We start from the raw sequence: 20,864 nt of genomic DNA on the forward strand, positions 1-20,864 counted from the left end.
TATCTCTCTCTCTATCACTATCTATCTCTATATCCATCCATCTCTCTCTCTATTGCTATCTATTTATCTCTATCACTATATCCATCTCTCTCTATCACTATCTCTATATCATCCATCTATCTCTACATCCATCCATCTCTCTCTCTATTGCTATCTATTTATCTCTATCACTATATCCATCTCTCTCTATCACTATCTCTATATCATCCATCTATCTCTATATCCATCTATCTCTCTCTATTGCTATCTATCTCTATATCTATCGCTATCTATCTCTATATCAATCTCTCTATCACTATCTCTATATCCATCTCTCTATATATCCATCTATCTCTATCACTATCTCTATATCCATCTATCTCTCTATATATCCATCACTATCTCTCTATGTCTATATCCATCTCTCTCTCTACACACACACACACACACACACACACACACACATATAAATACACACATATACATATATATACACAATACATATATATATATACACACACACACATACATACACACACACACACACACACACATCTCAAGTTACCTTAATTGACTGACTTCCTGCACAAAGTGTGACTCTGCACGCCATGCTCAGATTATGAAAAATAATGAAGGATCCTACTTATGTAATGAGCATTTTTGGCAGAATAAACACATTTGAAATATAAATTTGAAATTAATCTTTGTTTTATCAGAACCATCTGGCCAGCCAAACTGACCCTAATGGTGGGACAACTTTGGGGAGCCTGGCTCTAAATTCTAAAACTGTGTACTTTGTACTTGTTTAAAGCAATTCTGCAAAATTATGGTCATAAAAAGCATTTTATGTGACACAGAAATGAATAAATCTTTAGTTCAAAACTACAAGCAGCTTTCAATAAAAACAATAACATACTGATACAGAACCAGTACACTAGATTAAAAAAAACAACAACCTCAGAAACAAAAAAACATAATGATAAAACAGGTATGTCTTTTTTTTTTTTTTTTTTTTAAACACACGTCAACACAGACATGAGGGATGCTGCATTTAAAACAGGTAGACTTCCACCAGATAAAACTCCTTCTGTCACCTACAGATGTCCAAGAACTAACAAGTGAGGTGAAAACAAAAAACAGCAGAATTCCAGTTTCAGAGACAACACAAATACTTTTTCTTCCTTTTCAGGAGTGGTTATCCCAGGTCATCGTCAAGGGTGGACAAAGTCAGAGCCAATAAATGGCATAGTGAGGTGAGAGAGGCTGCACATGAGGTTAATAATTTGTGTCGCCATATCCAGAGTATGAGCCCTGGCTTTGTCCTCCGAACCCCTGGTACACGCCATACCCCTGCTGATTCTCCCAGGACGACTGATTCCCCCATCCTGCAGAGTGAGATCAAACCAATGCTTAGTTCCCTTATCTAAAGTATTTTCTCTTAAAACAGGATATTACAACATCTTTACTCACCATAATTATTATAAACTTGCCCACCCGTCACTGAGCTAGGGTAAGCTGTGCTGTACATAGAATAGTCTCCTCCTCCCTGGCCTTCATTCTGACTTTGGGTCAGCATCTTCTTCTTCTCATCTCCATACCCATAGCTGTAGGGGCTCTCCTGGTCGGTGGGAGGAGGCATGGACTGGTAGTTTCCCCCTTTTGTGGTAGTGGAGTCGGAGCTGGAGATGGGTGGGGAGGAGAATGTGTTGCTCTCTGGGTAAAAGGTGCCGTAGCCCGTGGTGCCGCCTGATCCAGTGGAGCTAGCGCCTCTGGTTGTGTTGCTGGCTGCGTTGTTACCATAAAGTTTATCTACAAGGCAGTTCAAACAAGAGCAGGATTATGCCGAGCAATCTATGTAAAATCTTTAGTTTATAACAATTTCCTTCAACATGAAACAACCAAAAACAAACAAACACATGCTCGGTACAATCTAAAATGTACACATCAACAGGAACAGTACAGTATATGGTACATAGAATATAATATAGATATGCGCACTATAAAGATGATCACTTTTAATGCTTAAATAAGGTTGCTTAGAGGGGAATCAAGTTGTAATTGTTTGAGGGGATGGGTGTATTTTATAAAATAAGCTATGTTTCTCCGTGACTTTATGGCTTGTTGTTTTCCCCAAGTATAGTGCACTGGAACTTACTTTTTTTAGCTTCACTTAACTTTTAAATAAAATAGGAATGATGTATTTGGAGAGCAATTATTCCTTTTCTGTTTAATTGAGTTGCAAAACAAAAACAATTCACTACAACAACCTAAAGTCAGTCTGCACACAGTGAATACTTACGATAGCCTGAGCCGGTGCTGCTCTCATAACTGTAGTTGGCTTTTAAAATGAAGGAAAGGAAAGACTATTTAGTTAATTTCCTTGCAGGTGTTTGAAGTCCAAGTCAACACTTTGTGAGTGTAAAATTCCTTACTCTTGTTGTAGCTGGGTCCTGGAGGAAACGGTTTGCCCCGGCCTCTTCCTCGACCTCTGTTGGGACCCCAGCCACGAGACCCGGAGTCCGAAGGAATACCACGGATGGTGCCGAAGCCTGGGATGTGCTGTTGGAGAGGAAGCGGCAGAATATTTTATGTAAAGAGCAAGGCAGGCTTTTAGGTGACAGAATATGCTCTTGTGGAGATGTGCATGCAGTAGGTAATGTGTTGGGGAATTTTACCTTTCGTCTTCATCTATAAATTCTTTTAATTGTTTGAAGTAGTGAGCATGTATTCTTTAGGGATGTTAAAATGTTTATATATAATTGAAGAACTTTGTTTTTTATTCAAGTTTTATCAATTTAAAAGCTGGACCACCATGTGTGCATTCAGTTTACACTAATGAAAATACACCAACTGGTTTGGAGCTTTCAAGGTTTAAACAAGATCAATCAGAGATCTTATCATTGAGTAAATAACCTACCATGTCTGTGTAGGTGACCTTTTTCTTTACAGGATTTCTGTTGACATTTGGCACTTCGTTATCATTTGGGAAAAGCTTCTCTAGAGCAGCGAGGGCAGCGAAGGCTTTTGCTTCCTTCTTATTGGAGCCTCTCCCTTTGAACTTCTGCCCATCGACCTCCACCTGATCGACAGGAAAAAAGACGGCAGATCAAAGTTTAAATACCTTTGAAAATTGACATTCATAACACTTAACAAATCAGGGTTCCCACATCTTCTTAAACACCTTGTTCTCTAAAGACTTTTAAAGGACTTTCCAGACAATTCCCCTCAAACTCAAAAACCCAAATTGGCACAGTTTTAGACAACGATCAAGTTAAATAGAGAACTAACAGGCTTTAGAGAAGGTCACAGACAACTTAAAAGAGAGAGAGGCTTGAATATGTGAACGCTTCTCAATTGTGGTGCTGTGGTACAGTGACGGCAGACAGTGGAACATAACGTACATACGTAATGTTAGGTTAAATGAACTTTGATTTCTGTTCTTGCGCCAAGACAAAATAAGAGTAAAATAAATAAGAATTGCTTCTCATTTATTGTTATTGAGGTTCAAACAAAAATCTGCACTGAGCAAATTCAATGTCAACCCATGTCTATTAAAGTCTTTGATTCCCTCCCTCACATTTGGAAAGCAAAGACTGATGTTGCCAGTGATACTGCTGACTCACCTCCATGACAAAGCACTTTTCATGGGAGCCCCCGGTCTCTGCAGACAGCTCGTACTTAAGGCTGCGGCGCTTCTCATTCAGCTCCATCACAGGGTTCTTGCCATTTTTGGTCAAGATAGGACCCTGACCGCTCTGTTCATAGCAAGTGGACAAACAATGGCTCTTAAATTCACATACATGCTTAACTCAAGAACATCTCACATGGATTTTTTTTTTCTTTCTGAGGAAACAAAATGTTAAGTTCTATGGATGTTTTTAAATCCAGAGGGAGGAACTGCGGTACATACATCTTCTGATGTAGTTGAGGCCGTTGAAGCAGCTTTCACTGATTCCACGATGCCTTCAGTGCTACCACTGGACTCTGATTTAGATTCTGAACCTGTTGGAAGGCCGAGATCCTGTAGGACCTGTAAATGACAAAAATCAAAAGATTAACTGACAGCAACAACTCTTCCCTCATTCACATCTCCAGTGGGGGCTGTCACTGATAAAAAAAAACTGTTATCACAACAAGAAAATATAAACTAAGCAGAGCATAGCTGGGTAGAAGTTTGAGAAGTTTACTGTCACGGACGTAGTGAAGATAAACGCTTTGGTTTTTGTAAGTGACATGTCTGAGAGCAAATCAGTTCACTTCAGTGAGACCAACAATAAGCTAACTTGCTAACAGCGGTTGTATGCCTCCACACAGGAGTCAAGTTGCAGTTCACATCCATTTCTGTCCAGACTAATAAAGCCTTTGAATATTTTATGCAGTGAAGCCTTTCAAGTAATTTAATAACAGCTATCAATTTATGTTTTGGCAAAGAAGAAGTCATCACTATATTGTACAAAATGATTGAGTGATTCCAGTGAATAATTTCCAGGGAGAAACATGTTGCCTTCACTCAGAGCATGTCTTACAGAGTACAGAGGACTGACGGAGCTTTGTTACGTGGTGCGGACAACAACATATAGCCCAATATCACAAAAGCCAATGAACTTGTGGTGAACTACTGCTGTATGTTTGTAAGTGTGTGCACTGTTAGTTCATAGTGTGAAATATGGTCTTATGGTTTTGCAGAACTTTATGATGGCACAGTGAATTTGACCTTGGAAGACAGAAAGAAGACAAGTTTCAATGCAAGCTGTCCTAATAAGTAAATGATTTTCTACATTAACTTTACTTTCTATGTAACTCTAGTACAGCAACGTTAGTATATTACACAGTACTTCACTACTTCATCACTTGAAATGTGACTGAGGGTCAAGTTTTTTTCTCCATTATCAAGTCAGGCTATTGTCGTAACCAATGTCTTATATGTAAAATCTGAACAATGTTGCCGCTGCAGAAATGGTGACGACACTAAATGGCGGAAGAGACAAATCAGTGGCCAGACCAGTCTTTAAAACAAATCATCAAGTGATTCTATTCAATTAGACATGTGTGTGAAATTATGTCATAATTAGCGTATGAGTTGTTCAGTTATGGCAAAAGACTTGATTTCTGAGGTCACAATGACTTTGACTGCCAAAATCGTACAAGTTCATCCTTGAACAAGAGGACATTTGTGCCAAATTTTAAGAAATTCCCTCAAGGTGTTCCTCACATGTTGCATTCACAAGGCTGGGACAGAGGGATGTACAACCAGATGACATAAGGCCTTCAGCCATGGCTACTGCTGGTACAAAGACATAAAAATGCGTTAATCATTGTAACCGATAAGTGAGCTGCCATGCAGGTAAGTTAGGAGACTATCTTTCATAATAATGCAACTTAAAGGCAACCAATATAGATATACAATATAGAAATACAGGAGTCTTGCCTTGGTGGCTACATTAAGCTTGGCTGCTCGTTTGGAGGGCCCTGTTGCCTCGTAGGTCTTCCCATTTAAATCTACAGCCATTGTGAAGACTGGCTCGTGGACCGGACCAGTTTGAGAAGTAAGTCGGTACTCCAGACCAGGTCTGTACTGGTTCAGGCGCATCACAGCATTCATACTAAAATCATCTGTGACTACGGAGAAAAGAAACAGGTGGAGAAAAGGCCAAGAGAAAATAATATGAGCAGAATAAATTCAATAATTCTGGAGATTTAACAAACAAAAATATTTATTCGTCATTTAAATAATAATAATAATAAAATAATTGTTTAATTGGGAGGAACATTTGCAAAACATAATTTTTACTATTAAAACAGTTTCTATTGTCAAAATATTCCTGATTCAGTGTAATTAAAAACAACACTTATGAGTCAAGTCAACCTTAAGAAGCATTAGCACTGTTGACACCATGACTCTGTACTCTCACGACTTAGGTGGAAAAGTACAGAAATATAAAAACATGTTGCTCTGCGCTAATTTGCTTCAGTAGTCATGCACATTATTGTTGGTAATTTGTAGAGGTATTAGACTGCTTAACATTTAGCTAAGTGTTCACAATAAACTTGCACCATTGCATGTGGATTTGTGTACATAATGTACTTGTCATAGAGTTAAAAGTTGATTTTCATGAAACATTCTTCAATATGTCAGCAGGTCACAGTAATATTCATAATATATATAATATATTCATTACTAACATGATTTCCTTTGAAAGCGCTTCTGGAACTTGAGATACTTCCTCTGTTTGCTGTTGAGATGGGGCTCATCCTCCTCCTTCTCCACCTCTGTGTAAGGTCTCTTAGCTGGCAGGCCGGCAGATGGTATCTGGCCTGCACAAGACAACAGAAACAAATCTGAGAACAAATCCTTTCATTAAGGGGAACTGCACATCAAGGGGAAAGGACACATCATTACGTACATGCGCCATCTTTGCTGGCTCCCATTGATCTACGTGGCTTTATAGGTTTGTAGTCCATCCCCAACACCTTGTGCATCTGTCCAAACGCACAGAGCCTCAAGGCAAACTAAGGAAAACATAGAAGTTAGGTACTATTTTGAGGGTTTTAAAATATAAGCTTGGGTGCTTGCATGTTTATGCAGCCTTATCTTACCTGAGCACTCTGTGTGATGTCTTCACGCTGCTGTGGAGTCAGATTTGCTGTGGCGTCGACCGCGTCCTTCTCACATGGATCTCTAATTCCAGGGCCGTCTTAGCACACATAGTTAGATTAGTACATTAATATTAATGCCAGTGAATCAACATCCATGCTGGTTTGACAACTGAATAAAAAGTTCACCTTCCAAAAGGATTCCAGATGCTACACACTCCAAAACCCTACGCAATGACTCCCCCGCACCCATTGGCCTTTCAGATGTAGCAATCGCCTTCTCTACCAGCAGGTCAAGAGGCTACATGGACATGAAAGCAGAAAATAGAGACAATATTTATTCAAGATGCTACACCATTAAAAGAAAAAAAGTCAACATTTTTATCACAAAGCTGCTAAAAATTGTGCTGGTTTATACACAACTACAACAAACGTCTACTCACCCATCCTGTGAGTGGTGCCCAGGTAGGAACACGGTTACACAAGTCTCTCATGAGCCGGATCACGACGACGGCAGAATTCAGGTCGTTGACTTTGGCCTGGAGACACAAACAAAAGCCAGTTAAGTCAGAGGAGCTTCTGTTTCTGACCCCGAAAACAAAGCATGGAAAGGTCAGAACAAGTCTAATACAAATGATTACACACTTTTATCCACAAGCTGTTTGTTGGTCAACAGAAACGACTTTTCAAACAGGAGTGGAGTTGATACTGACAGAGCTCAGTCTGACAGAGGACATTTTAATGAATCAAATTATATGCTGTAGTCGATACCAATGATTTCTCCAAATCAGTCATTGGTATGGATCAGAAGATCACTCTTCATGACTAAATAACTAAAACTCAAACTTCTGACATTTTAAAGGGGACTTATTATGCATTTCCTTATTTTCTGTCAAATATAAAGTTACAACATTATTACATTAATACAGCTGAAGTTTCAAATGAGGTTAATGTATTTAAAAAGTATTCTTGTGAGCAAAACGCTAAGCTTTAGCTAAGGACTGCTCTTAATACTAAGTTTTCAATAATTTTTTTTGAATGACAACCTGACTCCGATGTTGCTCTGACTGAACTCTCAGTGATTTGCGAAGTCTCATGATGGACAGATGCTTTACTTGTTGCTTAAAGTAGCCACTAATTGCTGCTAACATATCGTTAGCTGTCGTTAGCTCAGTTACCCGTGCAGTTATAGTGGCTGTATTATCTGAACTCTCTCCGCTGGATCCTCTTGCCTCCTGGCAAGAGGATGAGGCGGTGCTCAAGTCGCCATCAGATCAGTGGGTGATGCCCGTGTGTGGTCTTCTACAAGTTTGTCCAATCAGAGGAAAGTTGCCTTTCAGGGAGGGACGCCTTAAAGAGACAGGAGCTTAAGTGGAGTGTTTCAGACAAAGCATGAACTAAGGAGCATAAAGGGCCAGAATAATATAAATAAGGAAATGAGAATAATAGGTCCCCTTTAAGATTATGGTCTAAATCAACAACAACTGAGAGAACAGTTAAACAGTGTTACTCTCTTTAAATGGAGAGAAAATAATAGAGACAGTTCAAAGAAACAACCTTACGTACAAATAAGGACGTGAATGCAAACCTGGAACCACTTGGCGTGGCGGAGAGACGCCAAGGCAGATAGGCATTTCTGCCTGTCCAGTACGTCCGGCGGATCGTTGACTGTTCGCGTTTCTATTGACGAGGTGGGGTAAGAAGAAAAGGTACAGTTTGACCAAGGGGGTCGGCTCTGTCTCACAGCTCAGGGAGGAGCAGCTTTCCCCAAACCAGCAGCAGCAGGGAAAGGGGGCCCCAAGTACGTCACGTGTAAATCTTTGGTCCCAACAAGTAAAATAATCACCTGTCACAGATCCCAGCTAACTTTTCTACTGTGAAAGTGGATGTTAAGACTGTCATTAAGACACGGTAGTATTTGCAACATTGCATGTCGTTAATGTTTGCACTGGGTCAACAATAAATACCCCGTTCCCTCAGCCCCTCGGCTTGGGTTTGCTGCTTTACCCCCCTCCTGAGACAGTGTGTCCAGTTGGTCAAAGGTCCAGCGTTCCTAAAAAACTTGACAAACTAAAAGGCAATCAGTTGTAAACCACAAGCATTTAGAGTTTTTCACGTCTGCCCCACACTGCAGCAAAACTGATGTAGTCCCTGATCCAAATGTGGCTTAAACAGGCTTTATGAAAGATCAGAAACAAAGGGCCATACCAGCATAGCGCAAGTTTAAGCTCATTTTCTACACTACAAATACATTTGTTCTGATCTATCCTCAGCAAATTTTAGGTTTCTGTCGGTACGACAGATTAAAAATTGAGAAACAGATGGCCAGTAGTAAAATATGCTTGAAAGAGGGCTGCACAATAATAGCCAAAGTTATAATCACAATAAAGGTTTACTGAAATTATCATTTGGAAATATGAGTAATCAATGTTTCTACCGCTAGAAAAGTTTTGTTGATGTTCTGTAAAGCGATGATAATCATATGTTCATGCTAACTGATTACACTCACTGGACAAGTTACGGATGATTATTATTATTGAGTGATGTTAATCCAGAATTTATGGTGGTCAAAGTTTTTTTAGGAGGATGATGGTAGTCATTGTATTGTTTTTATTTGCTGTCCTGATGATTATGATTTTTCATCGATACAGTGCTGGTAAACCTGTTTTTTCATGTTGCACTTCAGGCTGCAAATCCATGATGCTTACTTGAAACGGAGTATTTTTTTTTTTTTATATATATACACATTTAAGTATTGGTACTTTTACATGACTGCTAACAGGACCAGATGTGAACTGCTGTAGCTGGTGAGCTAACCATATGCTCAGCCATAGTAGCTCCCTGAGCTTCCCTCTCTTTTTTAAATATAAATTAAATGTATTATTATTTCCTCTAAGATGTATTTGTACCATCAACCCTTGTGTTATAAAAGGTTTACCATTAGTCATGACAAACACCTGACTAACAGGGAGTGCTTGATTTGAAGCAACAGAGTAAGCCCTTCAAACATGAAGTGTCAGTAATACTTTGTCTGATCCAGTCGGATGGTGGAAGCTGGCATCACAATCAAAATTGTGCCATCATTTTCAATGTGCAGCCCCAGTGTGCAGTGCAGCAAATGGACTAAAACTGCACTCAGACCGGTATGGTTCTGTAAATGGGGCTTTGGCAAACTCCCCCTCACCTTTTAATATCTCACTAAAACTTTAGACTCCCATGTGAATACAGCTCAAGCTTGACAAACACTCCACTAACCAACACATCAATCCTTGAACGATGATTACGTTTTTGTGTACTTTTTTCCTGTCTGGTCAAATTTTAATTCTCTTTGCTTCTTCTCATTGTTGATCAGTTTTGCTGCAGCTGGTGCCAAATGTACATGTTCAGCATCAGGTACATGCATTGCGCGCTTTAACTTGTTATTCTTGAAATGCCTTCACTTAAAAACATGAAAACAATTAACAAGAATAAACAAAGTTGTTTTTATGACTGGCATTGTTATCAACAACAAGTGCAGAAGGTATCAGCGACTAAAGAGGATGTGTAGTGCTGGCAAATTCCAGTTTATCACAAGACGACGACAGGACTCTCGAGCGAGTGAAGAGCCAACATTCATTGGTTGTTCACTGGCATTGGTCTGAGACAGTCACTGTACAAGCTCCACTGAGGTTCAATGAGATGAGGATGGACGAGTGGCGTTTTAATTGGCAGTGCAGTGTTACAGATCAGTGGAGCGGTACAGTGTCTGCATACTGAGAACACACAGATCAGGCCTGTGGTAGCTGATGTCTAGCCGGAGGCTGGACCAACATATGTACCTTCTGTTTCCTCTTCGGTCGCACTCTCTGGCACAACTCTGACAAGAGGTGATGTCATGTGGATAGTGAGAGTCAGGATCGACTTGGTGCTTGTCACAGCAATGGCTGCATCCCCTGGACACTGGCTTACTGTATATGTCCCCGCTGAAATCTCCTGTTAAAGAGGAACAAAACATTAGGAAGGCAAAGAGGGGATCTTAATGTCTAAGAAACAAAAATAATTTGGATGATGATATAAAACGACTCTAGGTACTCACATTTAACTCTAACTGCGCAGTCAACTTTTCAGCCACTTGCTTAAGCAGGGTAATAGTAGGCTTGTCTGAGCAGAGCAACACCAGCTCCAGCTCCTTGTCGCCCTTCAGTAGCAGTCCATTAGCCACCAAACCGACCCTCATAACTCCACGCAGAACACGCTCCTTTGAATCACTACTTGCACTGTGAGGAGGAAAAAAAGAATAAAGACAACTATATTTATTAAAAGGGAAAAACTGTTTGGGTAAAGGATTTTGATATACTTTTTAAATCATTAGGACAACTGCAACAAACCATTTGGACGCATCGCTCACCTCTCTGCCTCTGTATCTTCTTTGTCATCTTTTGGAACATCCATCTGGTCAGACACCGTCTTAAGAGCGCACTCCACATGGGAGACGATCGTCTGCACCGCCTCCAGCTCCTCTGGTGAGGGGTACACTTCAGAGTGTTTAGCCATCACATGCCGATCGTATTGTGATCGAATGTGCACCGGGGGAGCCACAGGTTCCTTAATGAGGAAATAACACAATTTATGTCAAAGAAAATAACAATTTAGTGTAGATGAGAACAAATGTAGCTTAAGTTTATATTGTAGTCATATACTAATAATTTATTTTTGTAACAAATAGACTGAATTACTTATTCAGTCTTGTGCTACTTTAATGTACTCCAGTGAAAAAGCAATCTCACGCAAAAAATATATATAAAAAAATAAGATAGGGAAGTATACTATTAGTGGCAACAGTTCGGAAGTGCATGATAAAAAAAACCCTTGGAAAAAGAAACATCAACATGCATCAGATACAGCTTTTGTGCAAGAGGAAGAGCCATATTTATAAAGTACAAAGGAAACAAAGATGTGATGGAAAGCATTAGATGTTCAGTCTTAGTGTGGTGTTTTTTTCACAAAGTGGATTAAATGACTCAGGTAAGAAGCTGAAACAAGAACCTCATGATGCCGCGTGTCCTCAATCTCCTCAATAGCAGCGATGTAGTCATGGTATTGTCTCAGCTCCTCCTCATAGCACAGGCAGTCATACCAGTAACGCAGCTCCTCGTACCTGTACGGGCCAAATGACACAATGAGGGCAACTCAGAAGACGGGTGCCAGCTTTCATGTCAATAGCAGGCGTGTGAAACAGAGTGCCAAGCACAACAATCAGTGTTTGTCATTGGCTCATTTATTATCTGATCTGTCACAACTGTGCCCAAATTCAAAGACAAACAGAAACCTTTTATTTTCTCAGACATTTGATTAACTTGTATGTGTGTGTTTACGTTTGATGTTCTACACTTTATCAGTTTTTTATGTCTTTTACTTTGTATTTTATTACTATTTTGTTAATATTGGTCTTTTAAACATACTTAATAAGCTGCATTTTCCTCTTTATGTTACTTGTATGCATTGGAATGTAAAGTACAGAGTTCACTTGTGATGAAATGTGCCATACAAATTCAATCGTCTTCATGCAAGTGTCATTTTCGTCTAGCACCATTTAGTTAACCACGTAGTACATGCTGTGTGTGTACCTGTCAAAGTCATGCGGGAGGAGCTGGTGGCCCTGTTGAATGAGGCTGTCCCAGTACAGCAGCTCCTCGTACGCCTGATGCTCATCCCACGCTGAAGCAGCGGCCATGTTGTCACGACTTGCAGACCCAAGCCAGACCCCGCCTGTTTTAGATGGAAACCCCTTTATTAGTCCTCGAACTGGTCGATAATTTGCGGTATAAGACCACCCCAATCAAATGTCATGAATGACATCAAGTTGTCCGCATGCGTGTTCGTGCAGGTAGCTGTTTGCTAACGTTACGCAGGTGACTTGCTCAGCAGACTGAGGCTATTCGTCTTATTGTAGATAAGCAAGGTGTGCATTTGTAATTTTTTCGGCTCAAACTAAACGATCATGATCGAATATAGCTGTGCAATAATCACACAGTTTACCTTCAGGTCATGTTGAAGTAAGGTGCTGCAAACGCTAGGACAGCCAGTTAGCTAGCTAACTAATGTTTATAGCATTGACCGCCCACTTTATGCTAGCAGGCTAGCTTACATTGGACAGCGTGCCAGTGCCATTTTTGTCCATTTCGCACAATGCCACTGACTCCTGTCCACGTTTAATTGTTCAGTTAGCGCTCACCTTTGTTAACAAGTGAATAAACAGGTGTACACCTTTTCGCGATAATGTTGCCACCTTTTTGTTGCCGTCAACCTGCAGAGGGTCCCCTGATTTCTTCTTCGTCTGTTTGGCGTGTTTTCGCGCATTGCTTTTAGATACATACCGCCACCTAGCGTACCGGAGGATGTAACACAGGAACTCGTTTACATGGATATATGAACTAAAAAATAAAACAAATATAAATCAAAAAAATAATTTATCATGAGAAACACTATATTCTGTTAAACAATCTGGTGTTAAAGAAATACATGACATCTTTCTTTGTGTCCTTCTCTCTAATAGCTCCCAGTGGGCTGTCCTCCATCCTCCTCTGTCTCCTCTCAACCTTTGTTCAAACTCTCCTCGTTATATTTGACACAGTGCATCATTACATGCTCAGCATTTTCAGTTATATTACCATGAGCAGATACTAATAACCTTGTGACCTCACACAGCAAAGCAGTGTTGGGGCCTCTTGCCACATCTCAGATGTCCACAAGTTTCTAGCCGTTCCACCAAAGACTAATTTCCTCGCTAAACCTCTCACATGATTTTATTTATTTTATTTTCCATTATATACCAAAATAAAGCAAAAGTCTCTTTTTTATTTAATTTATGTTTTTAGTCCACTGGACTAAACAACCTAAACCATCTGTAGCCTTAATAAAGCAGTTAAAACTTTGGCTTTAACAGCACACAGTACATTTTGTAATTACTGTGCACACTGATGCTTCAGTATTAACAACTGAATAATAGCATATACAAAAATATATCTGTCACAGGGATGAAATGAGTTCCTGAGTTCTGTTCTTATAATTATGTAGGACTTCTCATGCAGGACGTTTACTTGTACTTTTAGATTGATGTACTGTATTGGTACTTTACCTTAAATAAAAGTAAAAGCATGAATACTTCATTCAGCACTGCAAATGTGTTATTATTGTAGCTGTTATATAGAATACACCATTTTCTGTGCCATTTACAGACCAGCACAGTGCTGCATGAGCACTTCTCATGGTGGAAACACATCAAAGTGGGCTATAAGATATTACTGGCTGTTTCCAACAGTTTCAGTTTGGCAGATAGGGTTGTGAAAATAAGAAGGAAAGAATTTTGCAGCTGCAAATCATGTGAATGTTATTGGAAAGAGATCATGCAGGGGAGGAAACAGATGAAATGGGAAACTGCTAATAAAAGAATTTAATTGATGCACTGCGCCTTATGTAAAGTTTACTCACAGCAGGGCCACCGGACTACACACCTGCCCTAGTAAGGAATCAGCTTACTGGAAGAGGCGGCTGAATCAAGAATGCAACAAATGATTTGCTGAAACGATCTTCTTGGCTTAATATGTTATTAATCTGCATGACCTTTGTGGATAATCCTTTTCTGTTTGTCATCACTGTCGCCTAATTGAAGTCCAGAATGACTGCAGGAAATCCCTGCTGCAGATCAAACTGTCATCGCGCTGAATTCTTTACAGTGTACTCATGCAAAACCCAAAGTACAGATTTTAATCATTAATACTTGAGTAAGAAGATCGCTCTGAGAGAATACTGCAGTACAGCAATATAAACTCTGTTGTATTTCACTCTGACACTGATCAAAGAAGTTCTGCCAGTGTTTACAGGAGTGTAACTCGCAATGTGACTAATATATAATACATACAACACACTACACACAGGGTCATATTTATTCAGCATAAAAATATTAGTCCAAAATAAATGCAAACATTCAGAATAAGGTCACATTGCATTGTTTTATTTGCATTCAATTTAAAGTTCTTTACATATCCTCAGTAAATTGAGGGTACAATTCAAGTATTAACTTATAAAATCTTACACTATTTCACATAAAGCAATGCATAAACACAAGGGAAGCACATTTAAATTGAAATATACATTAACTCCACAGTATTTGAATATTAACATTCCTCTATGAAATACATTCAGCAGAAAAAATACACTCTAAATACCTCTGGTGTTACTCTGGAGCTCCCTCTCATGGTCACACTAATACAGCTCAATTCTTCCACATGTGTCTACAGACTGACTGTGCAACTCATTTATTTTACTTTCAAAGCTGGTAACCACAACACCTTAGAGTCTCTCGGGACAGAGCGTGTTAGTACTGCATTCATATACTGTGGCCATGAGTTTCCAAATGAGAATATAACAAGAAGGAATGGTCACTTATTATAAGTAAACAGGAGAAAGTTTAGGATATTTTGTGCAAAATCACAGCATTAGCTAGCTTCCATTTGAAAGGTCAGACCATGAACACACTGGTCAACTTTGACCACAAGATATTTTGATTATATTAACATTTCTAAAGTGGGCCAGCCAAGAAATGTCAAAGTGATGTCTGATGTGATCGGCTCCACCATCACAGCCACAAAGTAAGTTCCTTCCAGATGTGGGACTCCCATGCTACATGCCTTCGTACGCCAAGTTCTTGGTATGTTTATTGGTACATCCACAAAATACACTATCAGTCTTTCCCTCAGCTCAAACGTGGTTGACTTCATTCTTCTCCGAGCTTTGGAAGGAGGTGGGCTCCCAGCGGCCTAACATGTTACCCCTAAGGCCTGCCTGGCACTTAGCGATGAGGTAGATCTTGCGTAGGACGGTGCGGCGCAGCAGGATGTAGACCCAGGGGTCGAGGATCTGGTTCCACGTGGCCAGCCTCACGCCCATCACCATCAGGGTTTTATAGTTGGACAGGTCCTCTCCGATAGAGCCTGTGTAGGAGCGGATTGCTGACATCAGGCCCAAGATCTGCAGGCAGGAAACATGTGGTTGGAATGATTACATGATGACAGAGCAAAGACACTGCACTGAAGCTACAGTTACTCAAAAAATCTCAGCTTTGCACTGTAACAACAACAAACAGCTTCTTAAACGGTATTTTTTTTATAAATACACAACAAATGGATGTTGTGTATAAGCACTCATAGAAAAATATTATCAGGCAGGACCGATATTGATTTTTGTCTGGTCTGAAAAATGTTAAAAACATGGCACAATCAACATATTGATACCAGTATTTTTTTATTTCTTTAGAATTTAGCAAATTACGATTACTTTATCACATGCATGTTAAAAATCAAGTAGGGATCCACAATAATATCAGCACGTCATTGGTATCAGCCGATAAGGGTTTAAATGAAATAAATGAAATCAACATTTCTGCCAATATGATAACATGACACATGAATTATATGAGACGTGAACCGCTGACCAAGTGAGTTATTCTGCCCAGTGAATGTGTACACTGAATGTATGCATCTGCTAGTGGGCCAACACAATAACAGTAGGCTTACTAAGACATTATTTCTACTACAGTAGAGACCTAATGTTCTCTGCAATTAGGTGAACAAAGTATGAGCATATATCAGCCAAAATGAACTGGAAAATATCGACATATTTCATATTGGATATTGGCAAAAATCCATTGTGCATTAATAATAACAAATGTTTATTGTGTAACTTCTGAGGACACACACACACAACAGATGGAAGGCTGTTGTAACAACAGGGGCAAAGAGTGTAAGCATCAAGAAGACTTGGTGGGAGTATGAATGCTGCAGGTATTGATCTGCTCAGTTAAAAAATGCAGCACAATCTGAAATCAATGTTTGTCAGCAGAGCCTATCTTCCTGCTGATTGCACACTGGATGCATTACTCATCACAGTGATCAATGTGTTATCATTAATGTTGTAAAAAATAAGTGCCTTTAGTCATGTTTGAGTAAAAGTAAAGATATCATGTTAACTTACTTTTTTGACTTTGGTAAAAGTGAAAGTCAGCCATACGAATAGTGTTTGAGTAAAATTCTCAAAGTATCTAATAATAATAAAAAAAATGCTTAGTTACGTTCCATCCCTGGTTTTCATTATGATCCTAGTGAATTGACACTGATTAGAACTGATTTCTTATTTATTTCAGGTCTATTTGAGTCCCGTTCTTTGACAACTATTGTTTCCACAACAAAGTCAAGTGGAAATTGAAAATCTTTGAGAAATGAAACAAAGAAGCTGACGGTCTCTCTGGTCCTTACCAGCGTGCTAATGCATATATATGAGATGTAGCTGCTACAAACCACACACTCAAACTCACGATGTCTGTATGTTTCTTCAAAAAAGAACAACAATATGTAGCTTATTCGAAACAGATGTCAATCTTTTTCACAGAAGACATTCTGACTTATCAAAGCAGGACAACAAGCACAGGTGGAATTAATATCATTAATGATGTGCTGTGGTATTGTGCATGCTCACCCACTGACAGGGCTTACTGGGACACTATTGCGTGACACAAGCCAAATATGGGCAGTAAAAAGTCCCTGCACATCCAGACAGGTGTTTTCAGTCACCCTGGTTGATTAGGACATTATGCTGTCACCAAACTAAATGCACAAATAAGAAAATTGAAAGTTGTTCCGCCTTAACAGGTGCAACAACAAGACAGTGAGGGGGCTGTCAATCAAACACTGTGAACACACTGTCCTGAGGAGAGCTCTAATCTCTAACCTGTGTAGGTGACCTATTGATGACCTGTATGCTCCCCCCTCATTGCACTTTCTGTTACTCACCAGCAGAGGACTCCAGCAGATGCACGAGGTGACCATGATGCCGACCAGCTGCACCACCATCTCTATGTCATGGGACTTGGCTGAGTGATGGGAGCCAGGTTTCCTCCTGAGCCGAGCAAGCACCAGCGTCAGTCCACTGATGGTGTTACACACCAGCGCCACTGCTAGTGAGGTCAGACCCAGTCCGGAGAACAGCACCACGAACGCCACATCCACCACCCCAGTGTCACTGAGCACGTTAGAAATGAAACACCAGGTCCCTGGCTCCTGATAGGTGTAAGAGCCCAGCTGGAAGCACGGCAGCAGGGCCACACACAGAGCTGCCAGCCAGATGACAGACAGGCAGATCTTCGTGCGGGTTTTGGTGACCAGGGAGGAGTGCAGCAGCGGCCTGGTGACACCCAGGCAGCGCTCAGCAGCCATGGCACAGCCCATGAAGAGTGGGCACAGGCCGAAGAACACCATGCTGCCACCTAGGAACTGACACATGCTGTCAGAGGAGTTGAAGTCTGCGGGGGCCACACCTCCAGAGAGGTAGAGTCTGAGAACCAGGGCACCAGGGATCAGGTGGCCAATGAAGTCTGTGACCACCAGTGAAGTGGCAAACAAAAGGAAAGTGGCTTTGGTGCGCCGGCGCTGACGGTAGTATGCACTGACCAGGATGAAGAGGGCCACAATGTTGGAGATGATGCCCAGTGTCATGGACAGTATGACGACTATGACACCACTGGTGGTGGGCTGCAGCAAGGTGAAGTTTCCCTGCTGCGACAGTTCTTCGACAGCCACCCGGGCCTCCACCTTCCCTGCGCTGTCATTAGAGAGCCGAGGGAGGAGCGGGGAGGCTGAGGAGTTGTAGTGGCTCAACGCTAACATCACTGAACACTGAAGGTCATGAGGTCCATAGTTAAGGGAGGCTGCAAGAGAAAGAAGATTTGTAAGTAAATGAGCCGTGGATCAACAAAACTGTTGATTTGATGATTTGCACATGCATAGAAGTGAAAATTAAAGGAAAAATGATGAATAAATGAGTGAAGGAACATCAGGAATGCAGATGTTTCCATGCAGACTAAATTAAGAATGGTGTGAAAATGATAAGAATGGTGTGAAATCCCTCCACACACTTGGAGAATGCAAGCAAGAGCTCTGAGGCTGTTCTGGCAGCTCTTTAAACATCTTTATGTTCTTCATTTAATTTGCGACCCATACAGTCGCTATATTTTCTTTTAAGTTTAACGACTAACTAACGCTGTGACCAGTTTGCCTGATGGACTCTGATCACTTAGGTTTACTTTGGCTTGAGGTCAAACACACATCAACACATGAACATAACAGTTACAACACACACACAGTATGGTTTATTGTTGTGTGTATTGTTATATTGTTATATATTGTATATTGTTTTATCATAATCATATAGAGGATTTTTTTTAATATCAGGCAGTCCTATTCCTTTTATCTAAACTGATCTTACAAGGCTGCAAAAGTGACATTTTTTGATAACCGTCTCAGAAATGTATCACAGTATCACAGTGTTATACAATTAAGGAAGGAAAAAATGTGTTCTTTTGTTCAACAGACACTTTATCATAATTTGCTAAAATATTGTGACCTGACAGACAGGAAACGTGACACATACTTGAAATATTTGTTTTAATGACACTAGTATGGTGGAGCTCCAATCCCTAGATAAGCAAGTGGTGTGATCACCGCCAATTTTCATACCACAGTAGACCATGAAACCAGTTTACTGCGGCAACCCTACAAGGCAATTACCAGGGTTTCTCCCCCAAAATGAGTTTTTGAGAAAACTGACCGCTGACAATGTCTCAGATCTGATTATCATGGAGTCTACTGTGATGTGAATCAAATGAAGAAAACCTAATAGCTGACTTTCTGCACATACACAGATCATGTCATGTTATTTGTTTGATTTATTCATTCATTATTTATTATTCATATTTATTCGTTTTAGAAACGTTATAGCCCTACTGTCCATCCCTATAGCTACAAACTCTCACTTAACAAGTTGGCAGTTTTGAACAAAATGCCATTAGAAAGTGGATTTGCACTATGGGGAACCTGTTTGTAAAATTGTATCCAACTTTTGCAATGTGTCAGAAAGTATGAACAGGACAACTATAATAAAACAAAAGTCTATAAGTCATATTTATCAAAATATTGTCAGATGTTATACATTTAGGCAATCTCTTTATTAAACTTTATTCTTATTTATTATTAGATTTCAAATGAAGAAAAAATGACTTACCACTACCCAGTTCAGATATCTTGTTCAGTCCAGCTGATCAACCAGTAGACAGAAGCAGATATCCACAGACAAACAGACAGATCTATGAAATGATCCCAGCAAAGTCCACAAACAGATGAAAAAATGTCTTTTTCTTAAGAGCAGAAAGCATCTGTCCTTTTGGTAAACTCCAAGACATTAACATCCTCTGCAGAGTATTTCCCATGTCTCAACGTGTCGGTGTGTTTCATGGCAGTAAAGTGTCCCCTCTGACACTCACATACCGAGCGGAGGTTTTATAACGCTGTGTCTGTGTCTCTGCTTTCAGTGTGTGTGTGGGCGTCTCTGCTGCTGTGCTTTGCTGTGCTGTGCTGTGCTGTGCTGCGCGCCTCCTGAGTCAAGTTCACGTCTCAGCCCTCTGCTGCTCCTTCTGAAGCTGTCTGTGTTTACATTAAAAGTTCAGTCACTCAGCAGCACTCTTTCATTTCCTTACTCACTTCATGTGTGTCACCTACATTTCTTAGAAATTATCTCAAAACTGTCATTTTTTATCTTCAGCTAGCACATTGTGCACTGCTTAGATTTACATCGCAGCAGATATTACAACTATATTTGTCACCTTTTTAACGTCACCATAATGTTCAGACTTCAGATCATGACTCTGCTAACAAGATTAACATTGGATTTTACTTCTTGGAGGGGTGAAGACATTGTTCAGCTTCTTGTTTTCTGCAGACTGGATCGATGTGAACAGATTCAGTTTCTTCTACCCCCCCCCCTTTTTTTTTTTTGACGTGCTCTAAATAAACTGTGGGGTATCATCTATCCATAAAGATGCAGTACATTATATATATATATATATATATATGTGCTGCTTATCAGTCTGTTATTGGAGAGATTTTCAGAATAAATGTCTCCATCATAAAGGAGACAGACAAGAAGAAAGAAAGAAAGGTTATGTTAAAGGGGAACTATGTAGTTTTGGGGAAGAAAGTCAAACTTAATATTTGCAATAGTAGTAATACAAACTCAGCTATTATTATTTTTTCCATAACTGAATAAACAAGCTGTTCTCAGAGGAAAATAAGGTTCCCAGAACACTGTTTGATGCTAAAAAAGGTGGCAGGGTCCGCCAAATATTTAGTAAGTACAACAGTATGAAATTGTGTTCAGTCGATGAAGATTTTCCTCGTCTTCCCCAAAACTACCTAGTGCACCTT

At 40.0% G+C, this 20,864-nt stretch overlaps 2 protein-coding genes across 5 annotated transcripts; both read right to left on the reverse strand.

Moving 5' to 3' along the window:
* Positions 1–809: 809 nt before the first annotated feature.
* Positions 810–12,921, reverse strand: LOC311268744 (interleukin enhancer-binding factor 3-like). Of its 4 annotated transcripts, none has more exons than XM_084372548.1 (20): positions 12,842–12,921; positions 12,180–12,321; positions 11,599–11,710; positions 10,961–11,157; positions 10,649–10,829; positions 10,392–10,545; positions 8,162–8,253; positions 7,017–7,112; positions 6,763–6,874; positions 6,577–6,674; positions 6,384–6,489; positions 6,163–6,294; positions 5,408–5,598; positions 3,890–4,009; positions 3,603–3,734; positions 2,897–3,058; positions 2,412–2,538; positions 2,279–2,317; positions 1,450–1,788; positions 810–1,364 (listed from the first exon to the last, which is right to left on the reverse strand). In XM_084372548.1, exons 2-20 carry the CDS (start codon positions 12,284–12,286, stop codon positions 1,255–1,257), a joined length of 2,607 nt encoding a protein of 868 aa, XP_084228674.1. In that variant the 5' UTR covers positions 12,287–12,321; positions 12,842–12,921; the 3' UTR covers positions 810–1,254. The 4 variants fall into 4 exon arrangements, with proteins under 4 accessions (XP_084228674.1, XP_084228673.1, XP_084228672.1 ...); XM_084372547.1 differs by having other exon boundaries at positions 12,820–12,892; XM_084372546.1 differs by having other exon boundaries at positions 12,788–12,877.
* Positions 12,922–14,556: 1,635 nt separating this feature from the next.
* LOC311267401 (prostaglandin E2 receptor EP1 subtype-like) lies at positions 14,557–19,907 on the reverse strand. The gene is made up of 3 exons (XM_084370460.1): positions 19,666–19,907; positions 17,400–18,313; positions 14,557–15,582 (listed from the first exon to the last, which is right to left on the reverse strand). Exons 2-3 carry the CDS (start codon positions 18,270–18,272, stop codon positions 15,313–15,315), a joined length of 1,143 nt encoding a protein of 380 aa, XP_084226586.1. The 5' UTR covers positions 18,273–18,313; positions 19,666–19,907; the 3' UTR covers positions 14,557–15,312.
* Between the last annotated feature and the right edge of the window lie 957 nt (positions 19,908–20,864).

Source organism: Pagrus pagrus, assembly GCF_965226575.1.
Source record: "Pagrus pagrus genome assembly, chromosome: 2".
Taxonomy (NCBI): domain Eukaryota; kingdom Metazoa; phylum Chordata; class Actinopteri; order Spariformes; family Sparidae; genus Pagrus; species Pagrus pagrus.

What these genes read in the sequence shown, in the direction of transcription:
- LOC311268744 (XM_084372548.1), bottom strand. Translation starts at nt 12,286, where the DNA reads ATGGCCGCTGCTTCAGCGTGGGATGAGCATCAGGCGTACGAGGAGCTG. An exon ending in ACATCACACAGAGTGCTCAG is followed by an intron (nt 6,490 to 6,576) that starts GTAAGATAAGGC and finishes TGTTTTCCTTAG; the next exon opens with TTTGCCTTGAGGCTCTGTGC. An exon ending in AAAAGTGCTTTGTCATGGAG is followed by an intron (nt 3,059 to 3,602) that starts GTGAGTCAGCAG and finishes CCTGTCGATCAG; the next exon opens with GTGGAGGTCGATGGGCAGAA.
- LOC311267401 (XM_084370460.1), bottom strand. Translation starts at nt 18,272, where the DNA reads ATGTTAGCGTTGAGCCACTACAACTCCTCAGCCTCCCCGCTCCTCCCT. An exon ending in TCTGCTGGAGTCCTCTGCTG is followed by an intron (nt 15,583 to 17,399) that starts GTGAGTAACAGA and finishes TCCTGCCTGCAG; the next exon opens with ATCTTGGGCCTGATGTCAGC.